The 21281-nt window shown below is 38.2% G+C and overlaps 1 protein-coding gene across 2 annotated transcripts in view; it reads right to left on the bottom strand.

The window, feature by feature from the left end:
• CSNK2A1 (casein kinase 2 alpha 1) overlaps window positions 1-21281 on the bottom strand; it is a 46700-nt gene that overhangs the window by 12786 nt on the left and 12633 nt on the right. For both annotated transcript variants that reach the window (XM_090286178.1, XM_090286176.1), the window contains exons 2-7: window positions 8534-8732; window positions 6467-6578; window positions 4443-4544; window positions 3873-3923; window positions 2538-2597; window positions 984-1067 (exon numbers count right to left, since the gene is read on the bottom strand). In XM_090286178.1, the coding sequence (XP_090142304.1) occupies window positions 984-1067; window positions 2538-2597; window positions 3873-3923; window positions 4443-4544; window positions 6467-6578; window positions 8534-8634 (510 nt within the window). In that variant the 5' untranslated portion in view covers window positions 8635-8732. The remainder of the gene's footprint in view (window positions 1-983; window positions 1068-2537; window positions 2598-3872; window positions 3924-4442; window positions 4545-6466; window positions 6579-8533; window positions 8733-21281) is intronic.

Raw genomic sequence — 21281 nt, 5'->3', positions numbered from 1 at the left:
AAAAAATGCAAATGAGAGCTTGGCAACCCTCTCCTGAAACCCTGCAAAATATCTGCATCTTCAGAGAAAAGGTCTGACAATGATCCTTACGGTTTTACATGATCTGGTTCTCTTTACCTCTCTGATCCCATTTCCTTCCTCTCTCCCAAGGTCATTCTAATCCCAGGTCTATCCTTACCACTGTTCTGACAACCCAGGCACATTCTTGCCTCAGAGCTTTTGCATCTTCTACCTGACACACACTTCTTCCCAAGGTTGTCTGGCTGATGCCTTTCAAGTACTCTCTAAAAATGTCACCTTCCCAAAGAAATCTTCACTTTACTCCCTTGTTTAAAACTGCAACACCCTCTGCTGTTCCCTATTCTTTATTTTTCTTCCACATCACTTTTAACTTTCTAGCCCACTAGCCTCCCTCAAAGGCAAGCTCCTTATGGTCAAGAATTTTTTACTATCTGCCTCACACATACATCCTTTGCCTTTACAACAATCATTCATAGTGTCTAAAAAATTTTAGCTGGATGAACAAATCATCTACATCACCAAAGCTTACAACAGAAAGTCATCCCTGCCAACAAAAGGTGGGCTTGGTTATCTTACAGAACTGAAATGTTATAAAGCATGTGGTCAGTACAGCTCTCATTAACAGCACTTGCAGTGCTCAGGAGCCTCATGGCACTTGCTAATAAGCAGCAGTATTTTCTGATTATTTCATTCATTTCACAACTGTGCACACATAATTCTCAAAATAACCTAGTGGCAATGCTTGGCGAATATTATACTCATCATACAGGTAAGAAAGAGGCAAATGAGGAGGGAGTTACTGTTTTGCCTACTACACTAATCTGTTTCCTTCTTGACAGTACTCTTAGGAATATGAATAAATGAATAATGGTTTAAACATTCTTATTTGTTTATTCATTCATTGAAGATGAGCTGCTCATTCTATCAACTTGATGAAGAAATTTGTCAGTCTATCACATTACCTTTCTGTGCTCATGATCAATCATGACATTATGGGGCTTCACATCTCTGTGCATTATTCCCATGCTATGACAATAATCCAGGGCCTGTTAAAGAAACAGGTAAAGAATTAGCTTGCATAAGAGTGATTTTCTAGTTCAAGTCCCTTACTTATTCCTCCATTGTTTTCTTTCTAGCCCCACAACACCCTTGGGAGTCACAGTTAGGACAATCACTCCCACAGCCATTCTTCAGAGACTTGCTCAAGACCCCAAAGTCAAAATCACGGCCTCTGAACATCAAGTGTGTTCTTTAACAGTTGTTACAACATTCTTTCTGTTAAAAAAGACCCAAAGTGTACACCAATTGCATCACTTCCAATTTCTCTCCTCTACCAAAGCCTGGATTATTTTCACAAACATAGGCCCCTCAAAAGAAGAAAACTAATCTGCACTATAAAACTGCTAGCCATAGACCAATAATTCAGCAGTTAAAGAGTTTACAACAGAGGTTGGTAAGCCATGGCCCATATATGGCCTGCAGCCTGTTTTTGTGAGTGTTTGTATTATTGGAACACAGCCACACCTATTTGTTTGCATGTTGTCTGTGGCTGTTTTCATACTATAGCAGCAGAGCTGAGTAGTGCGAGAAAGATCTCATGGAGCAGAAAATCAAACATTTTACTGTTTATCCCTGTAAAGAAGTTTGCCAACTCCTCATTTTTGACATCGTATCCAATTTGAAAACCATGTCCAATCTCAAACTAAGGTGAATTGAGTAGTACAACCTTTGGGATTTGCTAATCCCAGCTTTTAAGTCAGCTGATGTCATTGGCCAAATTCCTTGTCCTTCCTGAAGGGCAACTTGAACTCCTATGGTTTCCAGGGCTAGGCAAGCATACCCTTAGTTTTATGAAGTCCTGCTTGACACAAGACTGCATGAGTCAGTGGAAAGAGCAAATAAACATCTCTACTGGCACAGTCTCTTTAGGGTACTTCTAAGGTTCAAATGCAGGCTTTATGTCAACCCTCATTTACTAAGAAACTTTAAGCCAACTCCTAGCAATTTTCTCATCTCTAAAGCTGATCTTACGACTACTAGGAGCAAGATATTTGGTAATCTCCTTTTAGAAATCAAAGTCCATTCTAAATCAGCCATCTCTAAGCAGAGATTTATATAATCCTTAGGACAATGACTCTTTGACAGCTGAGTTAAGTTTACTGTTTTATTTGTTCAAGTTTAAGTGAAATAAAGTACTCCAGAAGCTAGCACATCAGGAGCTATTTTTATAAGTTTGAACAATTTAATTGTTAACTTTCATAGAAGCAAGATGGAGATTACAAATATTTAAGGGGCCCCAGTTCTCTTCTAAATAACCTTTCCAAAGCATTCTAAATTATATTCTTACTAAGCCCTATTCTATAATATCTACATTAGTAGAGGAATTCTAATGTTATTAACTTATTAAAAACTTGCATGAAGAGGCCTCTTCTTTTCACATACTTTACAAAGTCATTTGGGTTATTTAATAAAGGGAAGATCAATCTAAAGAAATTTAGTATCCAAGTTTCCCTTACCTTCAGAATCTCATACATGTAAAATCGAATATCATAGTCTGTTAACGTCTGGTATAATTGCTGTTAAAGACAAATGCAACATTTAAGCCATGAAACACTGCTGATGGAAGGCAATTTCTCACCCTCATTTGTAGTAATTCAAACCAAGACTTGGCTTATTTGTTGTGGTTCCAAGATCTTTCCCTACACCAGTCTCTACTTCTCCAACAAACGTTCATTTTAGAGAGATGCTTTGAGTCTTTAACTCTACATGCAAAAGTCAAGAATTACTGAACTTGTATTCCTGAAGCTATTATCTCCTGTTGGGAATATAGCAATTTATATAAGCAACATGCATTGATAAACATTTGCAACTGAGTTTGCTTTTCATTTACCTCCAGACCTTCTCATAAAAGGCGCTTTGGCAAATACACAGCCTCCTTAGTAGGGAACTACCCCATCTGCAGATCACCAGTGGGTATGCAGATGGCTTGCTGACAAATCTGTCAAGCCAATTATCAGAATTATTCCTGTCCCAAATTGAAAGTGAATTTTGAACAACTGTTATGTATCCTTTCCAGTTTCCAGTTACGGTCTTAAAAAAAATATGCATATGTCATTAAATGGTTAGTGATGTCATCTGACATTTTCTTTGAAGTTACTATTTTGATTCTAAAATAGTTCTTTCCTTTTTTCCTATCTCAGCAAAAGAATTCACCCATTTATTGATACCTAAAATTTTTGATAATGGACTACTTACTGCAAAGGCAACTCAGATACCTTTACAACTTGAAACCCAAGAGTGCCCACATTTTTCTATTATACTAGAAGTGAGAGTTGTTTGAAGTAGGCTGCTAGAAGGGTTGGAAGTCAGAGAGATCTGCTGTAGAGGTACATGTTGTAGCAGAATTTACACCCGTGCCCACCCATTCCTTTTTAAGACCTGGAGCCAAGAGTTTCTGAGGAATCCTAAGGTATAAGCAGACCTCACTTTTACATACAATATATTCCTTCTAGAACACCGTCATTTTAAAGTGAAATGCCCTTGGCCAGAATGACTCAACAGGTGTTATTGCTTTAAGTTTGACATCAGTGGAAACTGTTAAGTGAATGGTAAAGGTGGTCAGAAGTAAACATATTGGTCATTAAGGAGAGCACACAATAAATAAAAGGGCAAATACCAGGATGTGGAAAGTGGCAGTTTGTACCAGGAGTATTTCTATCTTAAAATTTAACACTGTGAAGATGAAAAAGCTCTTTTTAAGCAAGTTAGAGGAAGGTTTTCTAATAATGACATCCCTAAATGGCTTATGTGGTCTAAAAACCGAACAACTTGAAATAGTTATATATTTATACCTTGAAGTCTGTGTTGTTTACGTGTTCAAAAACCAAGGCGGGGGTTCGTGACTAGGGAAAAGAAAAAGAAAACACACATTAGCAGTAGTCCTGGCAGCTTCAATGGGCACAACGTTTGCAGATGCTACGTGGTAAATTTGGCAGTCCTCGCCTCAGTAGTGGGAAACCCTCTATTGCTACAAGCCCTCCCCACTCTGATCATCATCACACTTAGGTCATTTTTGGGATGGATTTCAAACAGAAGACATGGAGCTGAAGTCTCACCAGGCTCTAGGCAGCCCGACAATGCACCCATCGCCCATCGGCATCGGACCTGAGTTTGCAAAATGGATTAACAATTTCAGTTTCCAGTGCTATCAGTCTCTTAGCCTAGAAGAATAAGAAATAGTCTGAACAGTCTGTGGGTGGAGGTCTCTTTGAAAGAAAGACCCAAGCTAGTTAAATGCTGTAACTGATTAAGCACTTTTAAAGCAGCGCTTAACGGTAGAGGGGCAAACAGAGAGGCAGCTGTGCTCTGGGTCAAACACCACCTCAGCCCTGGTGGGCCTCGCTAGCATCTACTATACTCACCACAGGGTCTTTTACAATGTCTGCCAGTGTGATGATGTTGGGACCACCTCGCAAATTCTCCAAAATCTTTATTTCACGCTTGATTTTCTTCTTCTTTACTGGCTAAAAGGGTAAAAGTACATCAGTGAAATAAAGTATTTCAGAGTATTTCAACTGATAATGTAATATGTAAATGGCTTCCTTATGAGCTCCTCGAAGGAAGAAAATGTGTCAAGACTCATCTCTGAATCCCCTTCTCCTAGCTGTGCCAGGCACTCTGCAGGTTACTTAGCATATGTTGAACTGAAAGAAAAGTTTTCCATTCCGAAGACCAGACCTCCTCTGAAGAATTAGCATTTAATTCTAATCATCAGTCTTAATACGTTAACTTTTTATAATTATACAGAATTATAAATGGTAATACTACTAAGGTATACCTTGAAAAATCTCTTTATCAATTAGGATGAAACATGGGCCTTTTCTATTCCTTCCTGTAAGACTATAAGCATCCAACAAAAGTGAGGGAGACGGGACCAGCACTAAGGATGCAGCACAAACGTGGGTTAAACATGGGCCTTGGAGTCACGACTGCCTAATGTGAACCCTGCTTTCATTATCTGCCTGCTGTGTCCCTATGGGAAAGTTACATAGCCTCTCTAAGCCTTTCATTATGGGTAAAATGATCAAAAACAGTGCCTATCTCATAAGATTGTTTCAAGAACCAGATGAAATGTATGAAAAGATCTCAGAATATGACTGGGGCACGATATCTACCTAGCCTTATGATCAGTATTCCCCTCTCTCTATTCTAAAAAGACCACCCTGCAGAGCCCCTTGAGTGTATCTTCCATATCCCTTTGTCCTCACCCATCATTTCCACATCTGTCCTGGGACAGAAAAGCTTTTCATTTTTCTGAGGAGGGCTTTGGTCCAACTGTACCTCCTCCACAGAATCTTCCTCCTAGTCTAAAATGGTGCTGGTCCAAAAGAAATATAATGCAAGCCACATATGTATTTAAAAACAGATAAAGAAAGACAAAATTACTTTTAATATTTAACAAAATATACTTTAAAATCTTATTTTAACATGTAAATCAATATAAAAAATTACAAATGAGCAATTTTATATTCGTTTTTATTTTCTTTCTTCTTCTTCTTTTTTTTGCACTAAGCCTTTTAAATCTAGTGTATTTTTATCCTTACAGCATATTTCAGTTTGGACCAGCCACATTTCAAATGCTCAACAACCACATGTCATGACCTGTGTCTACCATACCGGACCATGCAGCTCTTTCCTAGGGTGCCAGTCACCTCAGACTACTGACACACTAGATACAATTCTCAAAAATTGCTTTAAGTATATATAATTTCTTCATTAACAAGATCAGTGGCTATTAAACTTGGATGATCTATAACCTGGATTTTTTAATACACAGATTCTCCTGACTCACCTGGATCTACTGAATCAGAATCTGTACAGTATTTTTTAAAAACTCTGAGCCATGCCCTGACTGCTGTGGCTCAGTGAGTTGAGCACCATCCTGCAAGCTGAAAGGTCACTGGTTCGATTCCTGGTCATGGCGCATGACTGGGTTGCAGGACAGGTCCCTAGCTGGGCATGGGCAAGAGGCAGTTGATAGATGGTTCTCTCACTCATCGATGTTTCTTTACCCCCACCCCCAATTAAATCCTCATCCTTCCACAACAGAGGTAACAATTTATTGAAAACAAAAGCAAGAAATATAACTAAATAGAGAAAATCAGTATCAGGCGATCAAATCAGTATTAGACTTAGAAGACTAAACTTTTACTGCCTTCCTCTGCCACAATTTAGCAATATGACTTGAATCAAATCACTTCTCTTTCTTTAGTTTCCTGACCTGTCAAATGAAGATAATCTCTTGATTTCAGAGGATACAATAAAGACACTGAAGCATTCCAAAAACACCTTCAAATGCTACTTTAAAAACGGCATCACTATTACTTAAAACAAATCTAAATTCCCAAGATCTCTGAAATTACAATCTCTCTCTTCTTGTACTAACCTTGAGAATTTTAACAACAACTTTTTCATTATTTGTGATGTTGATGGCTTCAAATACTTCACTATATTTACCCCGGCCTAATTTTCGAACCAGCTGGTAGTCATCTTGATTTCTGTGAACAAAGAGTCAAAGTCATAATGATTTAAGAAGCTGAAATTATGAAGCACTAATTCAACTTATAAAACTATTACCAGTAAGAATAAAAGAAACAGAAGAGATATTTCAAATTATTCCCAAATAGGTTTCTTTGTATTTTTTTTTAATTGGGTCAATTAAAAACGTGTGTGTTCCAAATCCCCAAATTAGAAAAATTTAAGCCTTTCAATCCCAAACTGTTTACATCTCTATTGGCATACCACACATAGACAGCCTGTTTTAGGGTTTGTTATGCATGCTTGCTTCCAACAATAGACAGCTTTCCCTTGAAGAGTAATTTTTATATATTCCTATCTCCTGCCGGCTGGCACTTAGCAGGAAGTAAATACATGTTATAAGCCACATTTTGGGAACAGCTGATTTTTTAATGAGCTTTTCAGCAGATTAAGTGGCTTTCAAATATATAGGCTTGACCTCCCACTTGTCCTCCAAGGCAAGCCCTGGGGACAGTCCATATAATGAGGTTTTGCAAACTACATTACAGATCATGAACCATAGTTAGTGGGTTCCTTCCGCTACTTTTGTCCATATTTATTTTATGACCACTAAACAACCTCAGAGGTAAAAAAATAACAAAATTGCCAATATTTTCTCTCTGCTTCTGCTTACAGCTTAAGAGAACTTTAAAGAAGGACAAACATTGTCCATTTAGTAAGGCCTAAATTCTATTCACTCCCAGCTAGAGACGCTGAGAATCCAACATGTAACAAATCAGCCATTCATTTTTCTCAAGCAGCTAAAAAGTAAATGAACAGAGAAGGTAAATGGTACTAAGGACAAAGATCAACATAAGAATCATGGCAGGTCTAGGGGAAGGGACCTCTTGGTTCTGGTTGAGTTCTCTTCCTGTGGGAAGGCACAGGGAACAAAAGCAAGCAACCAGATAGCACCACGCAAACTCAAAAGAGCTATTTAGTACCATTTTAGCAGAACTAAGTGCAAAGCACTCAATTTGAATAGAGTAGTTGAAATGTCTGTAAAACAGAGGTATTCCTAGAGCCCAAAGCCTATGATATAAGGGCAATGGTTACATTTATCAATAATGGTAACATTTACTGGTATTGTTCCACTGGTTCTTGATGGTATCTTTAAAGCACACTGTGTATCCTTGGGTAAAGGTAACGTATCCAAATATGATTAAAATATACCCACAACAATTTTGGGAGCCTATATTTATCCACTTATAGGCCATGGACATCACATGCAGACAGATATAAATGTAGCCTATGAGTTTTCAAATGGTTTTCTTTTGCATTTGAATGTCAAAATGCTTTTATCACAAAAAGTATGACTTGATCAATTAAATACATACCATGTGGGGACAAGAAATGCAAACGCCCAAATGAGACTGCCGAGAATCAGGAGGACAAACACAGCTGTTCAGGCACAGTGCAACTGTTCAAGATGGAATTTGGGCTGAATTCCATGTTACACATGCCTAGTCTCATGATAAGGGCAAATGTTTAGGGTTTAATTTTGCTCCTCATTAGAAAGAGGACACCTTTCTTGGAGAACTGTTTCTTCCTTCAGAATCACCATGGGACAATATTCTCTGACCTCAAAAACACTTTATGTAAGAGTCTGGTGTTTTCAAAGTACTTAAGAATTAAGAACTGCAAAGCCCTTAGCTGATGCAAGCTAATACGTAACTCTTGGTTATCAGCTTTATATATAGACTATAAAAATCAAAGAAAAGAATAAAACTGAAATGATTCTTAAATAAGTCTATCAAACTGTTAACCTGTCAAAACAATACCTTGCTTCTTCATTGTAAAAGAAAAAAACAAATCAGACTTCAATCTTGAGATTTATAAATGCACAGCCAGAGAGATTTCCTGACATAAATTACTCAACAAATCCACAAGAGTCAGCCCTCTGGGTGAGTATAGTGAAATAAAGGGAAACAATTACCCCCATTCCACCACATGTGACTCGTAATCCCAGTACTCCCGGGGTCTGTGCGTATTAACATCTGTGTAAACTCTGGCCCTGCTTGGCACGGGTCCCGACATGTCAGACAGGTTGGCGAACAAAGCTGAACTTGATGTTTGGAGATCTGGCAGTTGGGGTGAGGGGCGTAAGACTTTGTTTCAGACTGGTTTTCTTCAATCTGCAGAAAACAAAATGCACAAGGGCCAAGGAATCATTTTTTTAAAAGCATGTGAGAAGAAAGAAGAATCAATCATCTTACAACAATGGCCTTAAATATACCTTTGGCTCTCCTATCTTTTAAACCAATGAACATATTCCAACAGTGTTACAGTGTTTCCCTTAACATAAAACAAAACCTATGCCTTGGCTGGTGTGTTTCAGTGGACTGAGTGCCAGCTTGAGAACCAAATCTTCACTGGTTCGATTCTCAGTCACAGCACATGCCTGGGTTGCAGGTGTGCAAGAGGCAATCACACATTGATGTTTCTCTCCTTCTCTTTCTCCTTCCCTTCCCCTCTCTCTAAAAATAAATAAATAAAATCTTAAAAACAAAACAAAGCAAACCTCATTATTAGCCCTAAACCTATTCTGCAAAGTAGCTTGTTACCTCCTCAGCTAAAGTCTGGATAGCCTGGAAGGGAAAAATGGCATTCAGAACAGACCTACCAGCATTACTACTATTTATACATTCCATAGAAAACTGGCAAAAACAGTACTTTTCTTTTAGCAGCATTCTGCAGCTAAAAGGCTCTGGAATGGTGGCAAAGCCAAGAGTACAAACTGTCAGTCTAACTCTAATATTTGATGAAACCAAGAAGAAAATAAAGACTTGTTCTCACATATCAAAGTTCAATGTCATTTTATGTGGATGCAAATCATTTGGGGAATCTTATGTAATTATCAATTGACCCTTGACCACCATTTGAAAGAGACACTTGATTTCATTAAATTTAAAAATAAAAATCAGTAATTTCCTCTTAATTGATTTAACACAGGTGCAAGTTTAATAAAAACTGATAAAAATCTGTGAAATTTTTAGAAATATGCCATCATCACCTATGGAGTTTTCAGATAAAGACTGTGTAACCTCAACTTAATTACAAGGAGATACCGAACAAACAGAAAACAAGGAAGATTCTGTTAAAAAGGGGAGGAGGGGGGTATTCTGTGCTCTTCAAAAATGTCATTATAAAAGATAATGGAAGGCTAAAAAGACAAGACAATGTCCTATGCTATCCTGTACTAGAGCGGGACTGGGGGAAGGGGAAAGGCTATTAAAAAACAATACTATCAAGATAAAATGACAAAACTGGAATTAAAATAGAGTGTAGATTAGGTATATTCAAGAGTATACTCATACTGGACCCTTCAGCTGCGAAGAGATGGGGGGGTCTGCTGCATGGGCAACAGCAGACCCTCCATATCACCCTGCCCAGGCTCTGTAGCTTCAGCTTCACTGGAGAGGACACTCCAGCATCATCGCAAGATGTCGATTCAACACGGGAGGAGACAGATACCGTGTCACTCCTGAGTCGGACTGCACAGCCATTCTCGGCGGTGCAGATAGACTCTTAAGAAGCTACACCATCGTCTCTCGAGACGGACAGCTGCCAACGACGACTCATACTGGCCCTGGCTGGGGAGCTCAGTTGGTTAGAGCGTCATCCCCGTAACACCAAGATTTGAGGGTCTGAGCCCTGGTCAGGTCACATACGAGCAGCAGCCAATGAATGCATAAATAAGTGGAATAACATACGGATGGTTTCTCTCTCTTCCTTTCTAAAATCAGTTTAAAAAGAAGTATATACTCACACATGATAAAGCAAAATATAATACTGCAATAGGTATATCTGGGTAAAGGGGATACAAATGTTCTTTTTACTAATTTGTTGAAACGTATTTTTAAAAAATGTGGTAAAATATACATAAAATTTATCAATTTAACCATGTTTGAGTATATAATTCAGTGGCATTAAGTACATTCACTTCTTGTGCAACCATCACCACATCCTCTGATCTCTAATTATTCACCACCCCAAAGCGAAACACTGTACCCCCTAAAAACACCAACTACCGCCTCCCTCCAGCTCCTTTTTTATCTCTATGCATTTGACTACTCTAGGTACCTCATATAAGTAGAATCAGAATATCTGACCTTTTACATTTGGCTTACTTCACTTAGCATGTGTTCATGGTGTTTAAGGTTGAATAATACATCTATGTATATACAGACCACATTTTCTTTATCCATTCATTGGCCAATAGATCCTTGGACTATTTCAACTTTTAGGCTATCATGAACAATGTTGCTATAGATGTACAGTACACATATTTTTTGGAATTCTTGTGTTCAATTATTTTGAGTGTATGCCCAGAGGTGGAACTGCTGATCATATGGTAATTCTATGTTTAATTTTTTGAGGAACCACCACCCACCATACTCTTTTGCACATTGGCAACATCATTTTATATTTTCACCAGCAGTGCACAAGGGCTTCAATTTCTCCACCTCCTTGCTAGCATTTATACTTATAGTAGCCATCCTAATGGTATAAAGTGGTTATCTCTCATTGTGGTTTCGATTTGCATTTCCCTTATGATCAGTGATGCTGAGCATTTTTTCATGTGCTTATTGGCTGTTTATCTTCTTTGAAAACTATTAAAGTTCTTTGCTTATTTTTTAATTGGATTTCTTCTTCTTTTAGTTGTTGAGTTGTAGTTCTTTATCTATTATGGTTATTAATTCCTTACCAGATACACGATTTACAAATATTTTCTACTGGTTGCCTTTTCCTGTTGACGGTGCTCTCTTTGATGCACACAACTTTTAATGTTGATGAAATCCAAGCTACTTCCAAATCAAATGTTAAAATAAAACTGGTATAAAAGAACTAAGACCCAAAAAGAAAAATAATTACCTGTAATCACATATTAAATAGAAGAGCTAGGACCAGAAACCAAACTTCTGATTCTTGTGACAGTGATTTCTTTTGCCATGTAATCATAAACTATTATAGCAAGATTAACAACAGCTACCATCTATAAGCATTCACTGTGTGTCAGCCAGATATGCACATTCACTACGTGCTTCACATGGATTTCATTTAATCCTCACCACACATATGGTGAGAGTTATTACCCCCATTTTACAGAGGAGGAAACTGAAGTAAAAAAAGGTTAAGTAAAAACAGAGTTGGAGGAGCTGCCATTCCACCAGACTATTAAAATGGGGATGACTGTTTTTACCTCATAGGTTTGTGGCAAGGATTCAATGAGTTAACGAGTAAAAACTGTTTAGAACTGTGCCTATTTGAGAGCTCTAAGAGACCCATTGATGTTTTCCAATGTTGTATTTAACCTGGAGTTTAACTACCATACACAAAGAAGATAAGCCAGAAGAGATGTCTCCTGATGACCATGGTTTCAGTGGCTAAAGCTTTAAGAGGATGAGTAAGAGACTGGGATAGGGATTAATGCTGTATTGGTAAGTGTGACAAACACAGTCCGTGACACTTGCCCTAAAATACAAGAAACCAGAAGAGCCATGTATTATCTATTTATGAATTCTCCCATCCACAAAACTCCTGTAACTTGCCTCTGTTAAACTCTGGAGTCCCACAAATATACACTTTAACTCTGGGGTCCTATGAGTATAAATTTAAATGGCCAGAAAAAAAACAAAATGGTTCAAGTACTTATTAAAATGTGAACCAAAACAGTTTTAAAAAACTTTTTCCAATTATTTACTTCTTTGGTTTTATAAAACCAGGGTGATGGTAATTTAATTTCTTTATCTAATATTGGTTAAATGTAAAACACACACACATCCTCTAAACAAGTGAAAAACCAGAAAGCAGACACTTTTATTGTAACCTTTGCTCTTCCCAAGAAACAAGGTCCTTGTGCTGAGACTGCTGGCTTTTTTGGGTGGCTATATGCCACCATTTACAACAGTGTGACACTAGAGAGACGGGTAAAGGTGTGTACATGTGCGTGTGCAAACAGCCAGAACAGTATAAACAACAGCTGAAACCCGTAGAAATACTGTCCCCAGGTATTTATGACTTTTAATGAAATGATATTGAACTTTCTTAGCTTCTCTGATAAAAAGTATCTTTCTCTTCAGTCATCATATTCCTTTATAGGCATTTTATTCTTTTGCTTGGTACTTTAAACCTATAAGACACCCTTTATCTGCGGATCTCAAAGCCCTTCTATCATCTTAAGAAATCTGTTACATCAACACAAATATAGTAACTGGGATTACACGTAACAGGGTGATGAAACTAGTAGTGGAGTCCTGGTTTCAAACCCCTAATTGGCTATGGAACCTCTCCTGGGCTTCTTCCAGCTTTGGTTCATCACTTACAAAACCTGCCTAACTGCACTTGTAGACTAAAGAGAAGATCAACTGAGATAGCTTCCAGAAAGGGCTCAGAAACACCAAACATATGTAAATTATTATTACACCATGGCTCCTTAGTGAAAACTAATAGGAAGAAACCTCTCTTTAAAGGACTACTCTTCATTCTTAGCTTTTGGTAAAATACAAAAATTACAGAAGCTGTGGTTAACTCCAAGCCTCTGAAGGCCAACTCATGGGTGGATATGGCATTACAAAATGAGATGTCATTTCTCCCTGGAAATTACCTGACTCACATGGAAAATATTCCCCAACTCCCATTTACTGGCCAAATATCACACTCTTAACACCCAGTCTTGCTCTGCTCTCTTAAGGCCTTGACATTCTCTCTGAAAAGCAGAGACAGACTATACTAATGAAACTCTTGAGATTCTCAAGTACTTGTTTGACTGACCCTTGCAGCTTTTTCTGCCTCATTAGCTGGAACCTAATTTATGAATCAGTGGATTTGATTCTCCACTGGGAGGACAACTAGCTATTTTGCAGTAACCCACCCCCTTCCCTCAAGCCTCACTTCACTGTCATACATACCAAATTTGCTTATAGTAAGAAGTCATTCACATGAATTTCAAATGGTTGGCCTTCAATAATTATAAGGGGAGAAGATAACAGGGTTCTTGAGTTCAGCAACATCAGATAAATAAAATGGTGCAAAGAAGGAAGGGGAGGGTGGTGAGATGGGGATAAGATGGGGGTGTGAAAAGACAGGAAAGAGAAGTCATCAGAGATAAACATTCAGAAGTAATATTTCACTCATACCTCTTTAAATGTATACATATATTCACATGCAACCTACCATGAAGGAAACAGGACAGCCTAAATTTCTCAATTATTGGCTTGGTTCTTTCATATATTCCTCCCTTTGTTCATCCCCTAAATATATAAGCATTTACTATGAAAAAGTACTATGCTAGGCCTTGGGAATATAATAACAAGCAAGGCAGAACAGAGGTAAGACAAATAGGCCTTTATCTGCAGAAAAGTGATTCAGGTTTGCTCTGGCTGGGTATGGGACAGACAGAGAATAGATTTAGTAACAGACAAAAGGATGTTAACAGTCACCTAGGTGAGAAAGATGATGGAAGCTTGACCAGTGGTGGTAGCTACGGAAGCAAGTGGACTAATAATGAGGAACAAAAATTTATGGTGTAAAAATAATACGTGTGAAAGGACATCCAGTTCAGATGGTGACATAGGTACACAGGCTCATCTCCTTGCACAACCACATCAAAATTACAACTAAAATATAGAACTGTCACTCCAGAACTGTCAGAAATCGAGCTGAATGGAAAAGTCTGACAACTGTGGAATTAAAGAAACCACATCCATCCAGACTGGTGGTAGGGGTGGAGACGTGGAACAGGCTGGTCCCACATATACACGTGGTGGATAAAAATTCAGGAAGTATATTGCGGGAGTGAGGAGTCCCAGGCCCATACCAGTCCCCCCACACCCCTCAGTCCAGGGTTCCAGTGCCAGGAAGATAAGTCCCCATAGCTTCTGACTGCAAAACCCAGCAGGGATTGAGTTAGTGGAAGAAACAGGTAAGAGTCCCATGCAGTTCCTCTTAAAGAACCCACACACAAACTTACTCAGACTCACTTCCTTTGAGCTCCAGCACTGGGGTAGCAGCTTTAAAGACACCAGTTCCATACTGGGAGGAACTGAAGTGGCTGGCATCAAGGTGAGAGCTGGGCGACAGTTTTCTCCCAGACAGAAAGGTGGGCAGAACCAGAGCTAACAGGCTGGTGCCATATCTGAGACTCCATTAACTTGACTAACACTGTTTGACCTGCCCCGGATAGCCCCTGAAGTTCCACCCCATCTAACTTACAGCTGTTACAGTAGCTCCTCCATATGAATAGCTGGTCTTGGCTCAAGATTCATAACTTTCTAAATCCTTTCCAACAAGCAACAGCTGGACTCAGTGAGCCCCAAGCCCTCCCCCACCCCCGACAGTCTACCTCTTGCTAAGTGGCCCCAGGCAAGGCATTAGCAACAACAAGCCAAGATTCACAGCTTGGCTGTGCCAAGCCCAGCACAAGTAGCAGCCATCAGCCATCTCAGATTGCTCTATAGCTCAGGCAGGGTGGCCCTGAGTAAAACAGGTGGGGGTTGACCTTGGCCTGTACCACCCGGGAAACCTCAGAGCCTGCATACCCAGTGGACAGCTATAGACCATGTCTGAACAACAACACTACCTTGCCCCTGCACAGCTGATCCTCCACAAAAGGCAGAGGCTGGTGATCAGTGTTCACAGCCAAACCTTGAAGCTGACTGGCCTGGGTAAATTCCTCCCAATGACCTGCCAACAACAATCAAGGCTCAACTACAAGAAGAGGGTGTACTCAGCTCACATGAAGGGTGCACCTTGAGTACCCAGACTGGGTGATAGGCGAGGCAGTGCCACTGGACCCTACGGGACACCTACTATATTAAGCCACACTACCAAGACAGGGAGTTATAGCAGCTCTACCTAATACACAGAAACAACACCGGGAGGCTGCCAAAATAAACAAAGAAACGTGGCCTAAATGAAAGAACAGATCAGGACTCCACAAAACATACTAAATGAAATGGAGATAAGCAATCTATCAGATGGAGAGTTCAAAACATTGGTTATAAGGATCCTCAAGGAACTTAGTGAGGACCTCAACAGCATAAAAAAGATCCAGTCAGAAACGAAGGATACACTAATTGAAGTAAAGAACAATTTACAGGGAAACAACAGTAGAGTGGATGAAACTGAGAATCAAATCACTGATTTGGAACAGAAGGAAGCAAAGGAACAACCAATCAGAACAACAAGAAGAAAAAATAAAAAAAAAAAAGCAAGGATAGTGTAAGCAGCCTCTGGGCCAATTTCAAGAGGTCCAACATTTACATCATAGGGGTTCCAGAAGCAGAAGAAAGTGAACAAGAAATTGGAAATCTATTTGAAAAAATGAAGGAAAACTTCCCTAATTTGGTGAGGAAAACAGACCTGCAAGACCAGGAAGCACAAAGTCCCAAACAAGATGGATGCAAGATACAGCATAACTAAAATGTCAAAGGTTAAAGAGAAAGAGAGAATCTTAAAAGCAGTGAGAGAAGTTAGTTACCTACAGGGGAGTTCCCATAAGACTGTCAGCTGATTTCTCAAAAGAAACCTTGCAGGCTAGAAGGCACTGGCAAGAAATATTCAAAGTGATGAAAAGCAGGAACCTACAGCCAAACTGTTCTACCCGGCCAAAATATCATTTAGAATCCAAGGGCAGATAAAGAGCTTCCCAGACAAGAAAAAACTCAGGGAGTTCACCATCACCAAACCATTATGATATAAAATGTTAAAAGGATTTATGTAAAGAATAGATCAAAACTATGAACAATAAAATGGCGATTAATACATATGTATCAACAATTCCTACAAATGAGTCCTACAAAGAATTTTTCAAATACAACATCCAGCTTGTAATCAAAGATAACTAGGCATTGAAGAAAAGACTCCAAAGTAAAAACCGGCAGAAAAAGACTAAACAATAGACCCACAGAAACCTCTGATTTTATCAGACTCAAACTATGAAATAACTATACTTATAGGAGTAAGAGATGCTTCCAAATATCTGCAGGGAACAGGATACTTTAAAAAACTAGGCTAGAAATTATCCACAATGTAGCAGGTAAGTCAAAACCATGGATAAGTAAGAAAGGAATAACACTGTGAAACGTCTGATATACTTTTAATTAGTACTAGAATCAAAGAAAAAAGGACTGGACAAAGGCAATATTCAAATAGGTAACAGTTGAGAATTTCCCAGAAGCATCATATACAATCACATCCCAGAAACCAACAAATTACAAGTAAGATCAATAAAGAGAAATCCACAACTAAACATGTAATAACAAAATAGCAGAAAAAGAGACAAGGAGAAATCTAAAAAGCAAACAGAGAAAACAGATTACATTAAAAGAGCAATATGATAACAGTACATTTCTTCCAAAAACAACAATGAAGCCAAGACAGTTTAATATCTGCAGTGTGCTGAGGGGGAAAAAATCCTGCCAAATTAAAATTCTATATTCAGTAAATATCTCTAAAAATAGATAAAGAAAAATCTCATTTGTAAAGTTTGAGTTGAAAGAGAAAAGAAGGTCCAAAAATGAGGAACTTTTATGTAAAAGTTCAAATAAACACTGTCATTGACTAGTAACAGACTTTAGTATGTATGGCTCCAAGTTATAATATCTATGATGATGGTATTTATTTACTGAACAAAAATGCCATGTATTTTCAAATTAGAGGGAAAAATGAAAGTATAAAAAGAATCCAAAGAATGACAGGAAAAAGATAAGAAAAAACCACAGAACATAAGATAGACACAGAGAGAAGTTAAACAGAAATATGGCTAATTATATTAAATATAAATGAAATAAATTAGCCAGGTAAAATAAACACTGTGACAGACTGGATTAAAACAGAAACTCAAATGAACTAGAATAACCAAAACAGTTAAAAAAATAAAAAAGCTGGGGGAATCACACTATCTACTTTTTAAGATTATTACAAAGCTACAGTTATTAGAAGTGTGATATTAGCAAAGGGGTAACAGATCAATTGAACAGAATGGAAAGCATAGAAATAAGACCCACACAAATACTGACAATTGATTTCTGACACAGGCACAAAGGCAGTTCAATGGAGAAAGAATAATTTTTTTAATAAATGTTTTTGGAAAATCTGGACATCCATTTGCAAAATTACAAACTTCAACTTAAACCTCACACCTTATATAAAAAAAAGATAAAAAAAGAAATTGAACATATAATAAATAATTCAACAACAACCCAATTAAACAGTGGGCAAGAGATCTGAAGACACCTCATGAAAGATATATAAGCATGAAAAGATGCATAATGTTTTTAGTCATTAGGGAAGTCCAATTAAAATCAAAATAGGCCTTTGCTGGTGTGGCTCAGTGGATTGCGTGCCATCCCAGGAACCAAAGGGTTGCCAGTTCGATTCCCAGTCAGGGCACGTGTCTGGGTTATGGGCCAGGTCCCCAGTTTGGGGTGTGCAAGAGGCAACCACACATTGATGTTCTCTCCCTCTCTTTCTTCCTCCCTTCCCCTCTCTCTAAAAATAAATAAATACAAATCTTTAAAATCAAAATGAGATATACTACAGATTAAAATGGCTACAATTTTCAAAAATGAAAAACAATGACAATAAGCTGAAGAGGATTCAGAGTAACAAATTCCGTAATTTATTTCTGGTGGGAACTCTATGTGGTGCAGTTTCTTATAAAGTTAAAATTACATTTTTCATATGACCAGCAATCCCACTCATAGCTATTTACTCTAGAGAAATAAAAACTTATGTTCATAAAAGCCTATACATGTACATTTACAGAAGCTCTATTCATAATCAAAGAATGTTAACTAAGTGGATAAACTGTGGTCCATCCATACAATGGAATGAAATTTACCAATAAAAAGGAACTAACCATTGATACAACTTCTATGAATCTCAAAAGCAATATGCCTACTAAAAGAAGCCATTTGCAACCAAGGCTCAACTACAAGAGAAGGGTGTACTCAGCCCACATGAAGGGTGCACCTCAAGTACCCAGATTGGGTGATAGGGGAGGCTGTGCCACTGGACCCTACGGGACACCTCCTACATTAGCCTACACCACCAAAACAGGGAGTCATAGCAGCTCTACTTAAATACATAGAAACAAACACAGGGAGGCTGCCAAAATAAACAAAGAAATATGGCCCAAATGAAAGAACAGATCAAAACTCCAGGAAACAACTAAATGAAATGGAGATAAGCAACCTATCAGATGCAGAGTTCAAAATACTGGTTACAAGATGCTCAAGACACTTAAGTGAGGACCTCAACAGCATAAAAGATCCAGTCAGAAATGAAGGATACACTAATTGAAGTATAGAACAATTTACGGGGAAACAACAGTAGAGTGGATAAAACCAAGAATCCTATCACTGATATGAAACATAAGGAAGCGAAAGAACAACCAATCAGAACAAGAAAAAAGAATCCAAAACACTGAGGACAGTGTAATCAGCTTCTGGGACAACTTTAAGAGGTCTCACACTCGCACCATAGGGCTGTCAGGAGAAAGAGGCCCACTCCAAGACACATCATAATAAATGCCAAAAGTTAAAGAGAAAGAGAATCTTAAAGGCAGCAAGAGAGAAGAAATTAGTTACCTACAGGGGAGTTCCCATAAGATTGTCAGCTGATTTCTCAAAAGAAACCTTGCAGGCTAGAAGGCATTGGCAAGAAATATTCAAAGTGATGAAAAGCAGGGACCTACAGCCGGGATTGCTCTACCCAGCCAAAATGTCATTTAGAATCCAAGGGCAGATAAAAAGCCTCCCAGACAAGAGAAAAATAAGGGAGTTCACCATCACCAAACCATTATTATATAAAATGTTAAAGGGATTTATGTAAAGAAAAGATCAAAACTATGAATAAAATGGCAATAAATATGTATCTATCAACAACAGAATCTAAAAAATAAGCAAACAAGAACAGACAGAACCACAGATGCAGAGAATGTTTTGATGGTTGCTAGATCGGAAGGGGGTGGGGGGTTATGAATGGGTCAAGAGGTGAGGGGATTAAGAAGTACAAATAGGTACCTATGGAATAGTTATGGGGATGTAAAGTACAATATAGGAAATGGAATAGTCAAAGAACTTATACGCATAATCCATGGATATGAACAATGGTGTGGTGATTGCCCGAGGGAGTAGGGGGTGCTGGGTGGAGGGGAGCAAAGGGGGAAAAATTGGGACAACTGTAATAGCATAATCAATAAAATATAATTTAAAAACAATTTTAAAGCCTGTATCAAAATATTATATAGTTTGGTTTCATTTATATATTTTTGAAAAGATAAAACTGTATTAACTGAGAACAGAATAATGGTTGCCAGAGAATAGGGGTGGAAGACTTGGTGGACTAAAAAGGGCTCAGTGTCCTCCTGGCTGTGATGGTGGTTACTTTAATCTATGTGTGTTATAATTCATAGAACTGAAAACACAAATTAGAACCAATTTTATTGTAATTAATTGTAAAAATTAAATTTAAAGGGAAAAATCCTATCATAACCTGTGTCCTAAAACATAGAATTAAACATAGGATAACATGCACAACTTTATGCCTGTAAATCTGAAATTCCTAAAGGAAAAAGACTTACCATAACTCACACACACACACGCAAAAAAAAAAAAACCCGAGTAGTCCCATAACCAGTTCAATCAGTATTGTAGCTGGATATCATTTTACAATCTCTGTTCTATCCTAATGCCTTTCTGCTGCATAGCTTAACACTTCCAAAACACTCATACACTCCTCCCCTCACTCCCCACCGGTGCCTTTACAATGCCCTGCAATCCTGCTTGCTAATGGAATTCCTCACCCTTTCAGAATCAGTTTTATAGCCAGATGAAGCCTTTCCACACCCCACCAAAATACGTAAAGCACTTCTTCTCAAGCCAAAGCACTTCCACATACTCATTATGTTATCACATGTATTTTGTTTATACACTTCTCTTTCAGCAGGTAATGAACTCAAGGACCTGGACTCATATTTTTCTTGGTATATGCCCTGTATTTATCAGTGCCTAGCATGGTGTTCCAAAAATGTTTGAAGAATTTAGTATCAAGACAATATAAGATAATATTTTGGGCAAAAATTAACCTTGCCTGCATATGGACCTTCTGTGCAGTTTGGCTGTATGGTGGATATTTAATATGAAGCTGATTTTGAAGACACTCTTCAATCTTACATATAAATGTTATCATGCACATAACTAACGCCAGAGGTAAAAGTCATGCTATTACTTCCCAGAGAAATGTGAAACCAGTCAGTGTGTGAAAGATGCTTCTTTGGAGCCATAAGCTTTTATGAGGTTGTGTGATTTAACCTAATGTGATGAGCAGAGTGTCCAAGAATCCTTGTTAGAGCTGCAGGAACTGTTACTGGAAGACACGAACCTTGGAACTACTAAGAACAAATATGACTTTGGATCTGTCATTTCACCTATCTGATTACAGTGAATATACTGCAGAATATAAGGAATAATACTCTTTCCCACTCCTTCCTTTACTGTCCTGGAGGTAGATTACAAAGGAGATAACCATACTTCCTAAGGTGAGGGATAAACAATAACTAATAGTGCAGGTCTTCCTAGACTTGCCAACAAAACACAGGCTGGAACTGAAGGCAGCAAACACTGGCTGGCTTTTGATTATAAATATATGTGAATGCCTGTGGTGAGCCAGTCACTTCT

This window comes from Furipterus horrens, unplaced genomic scaffold (assembly GCF_987537825.1).
Source record: "Furipterus horrens unplaced genomic scaffold, mFurHor1.1.pri manual_scaffold_8, whole genome shotgun sequence".
In the NCBI taxonomy this organism is placed as follows: domain Eukaryota; kingdom Metazoa; phylum Chordata; class Mammalia; order Chiroptera; family Furipteridae; genus Furipterus; species Furipterus horrens.
This window is presented reverse-complemented; position numbering and strand designations above follow the sequence as displayed.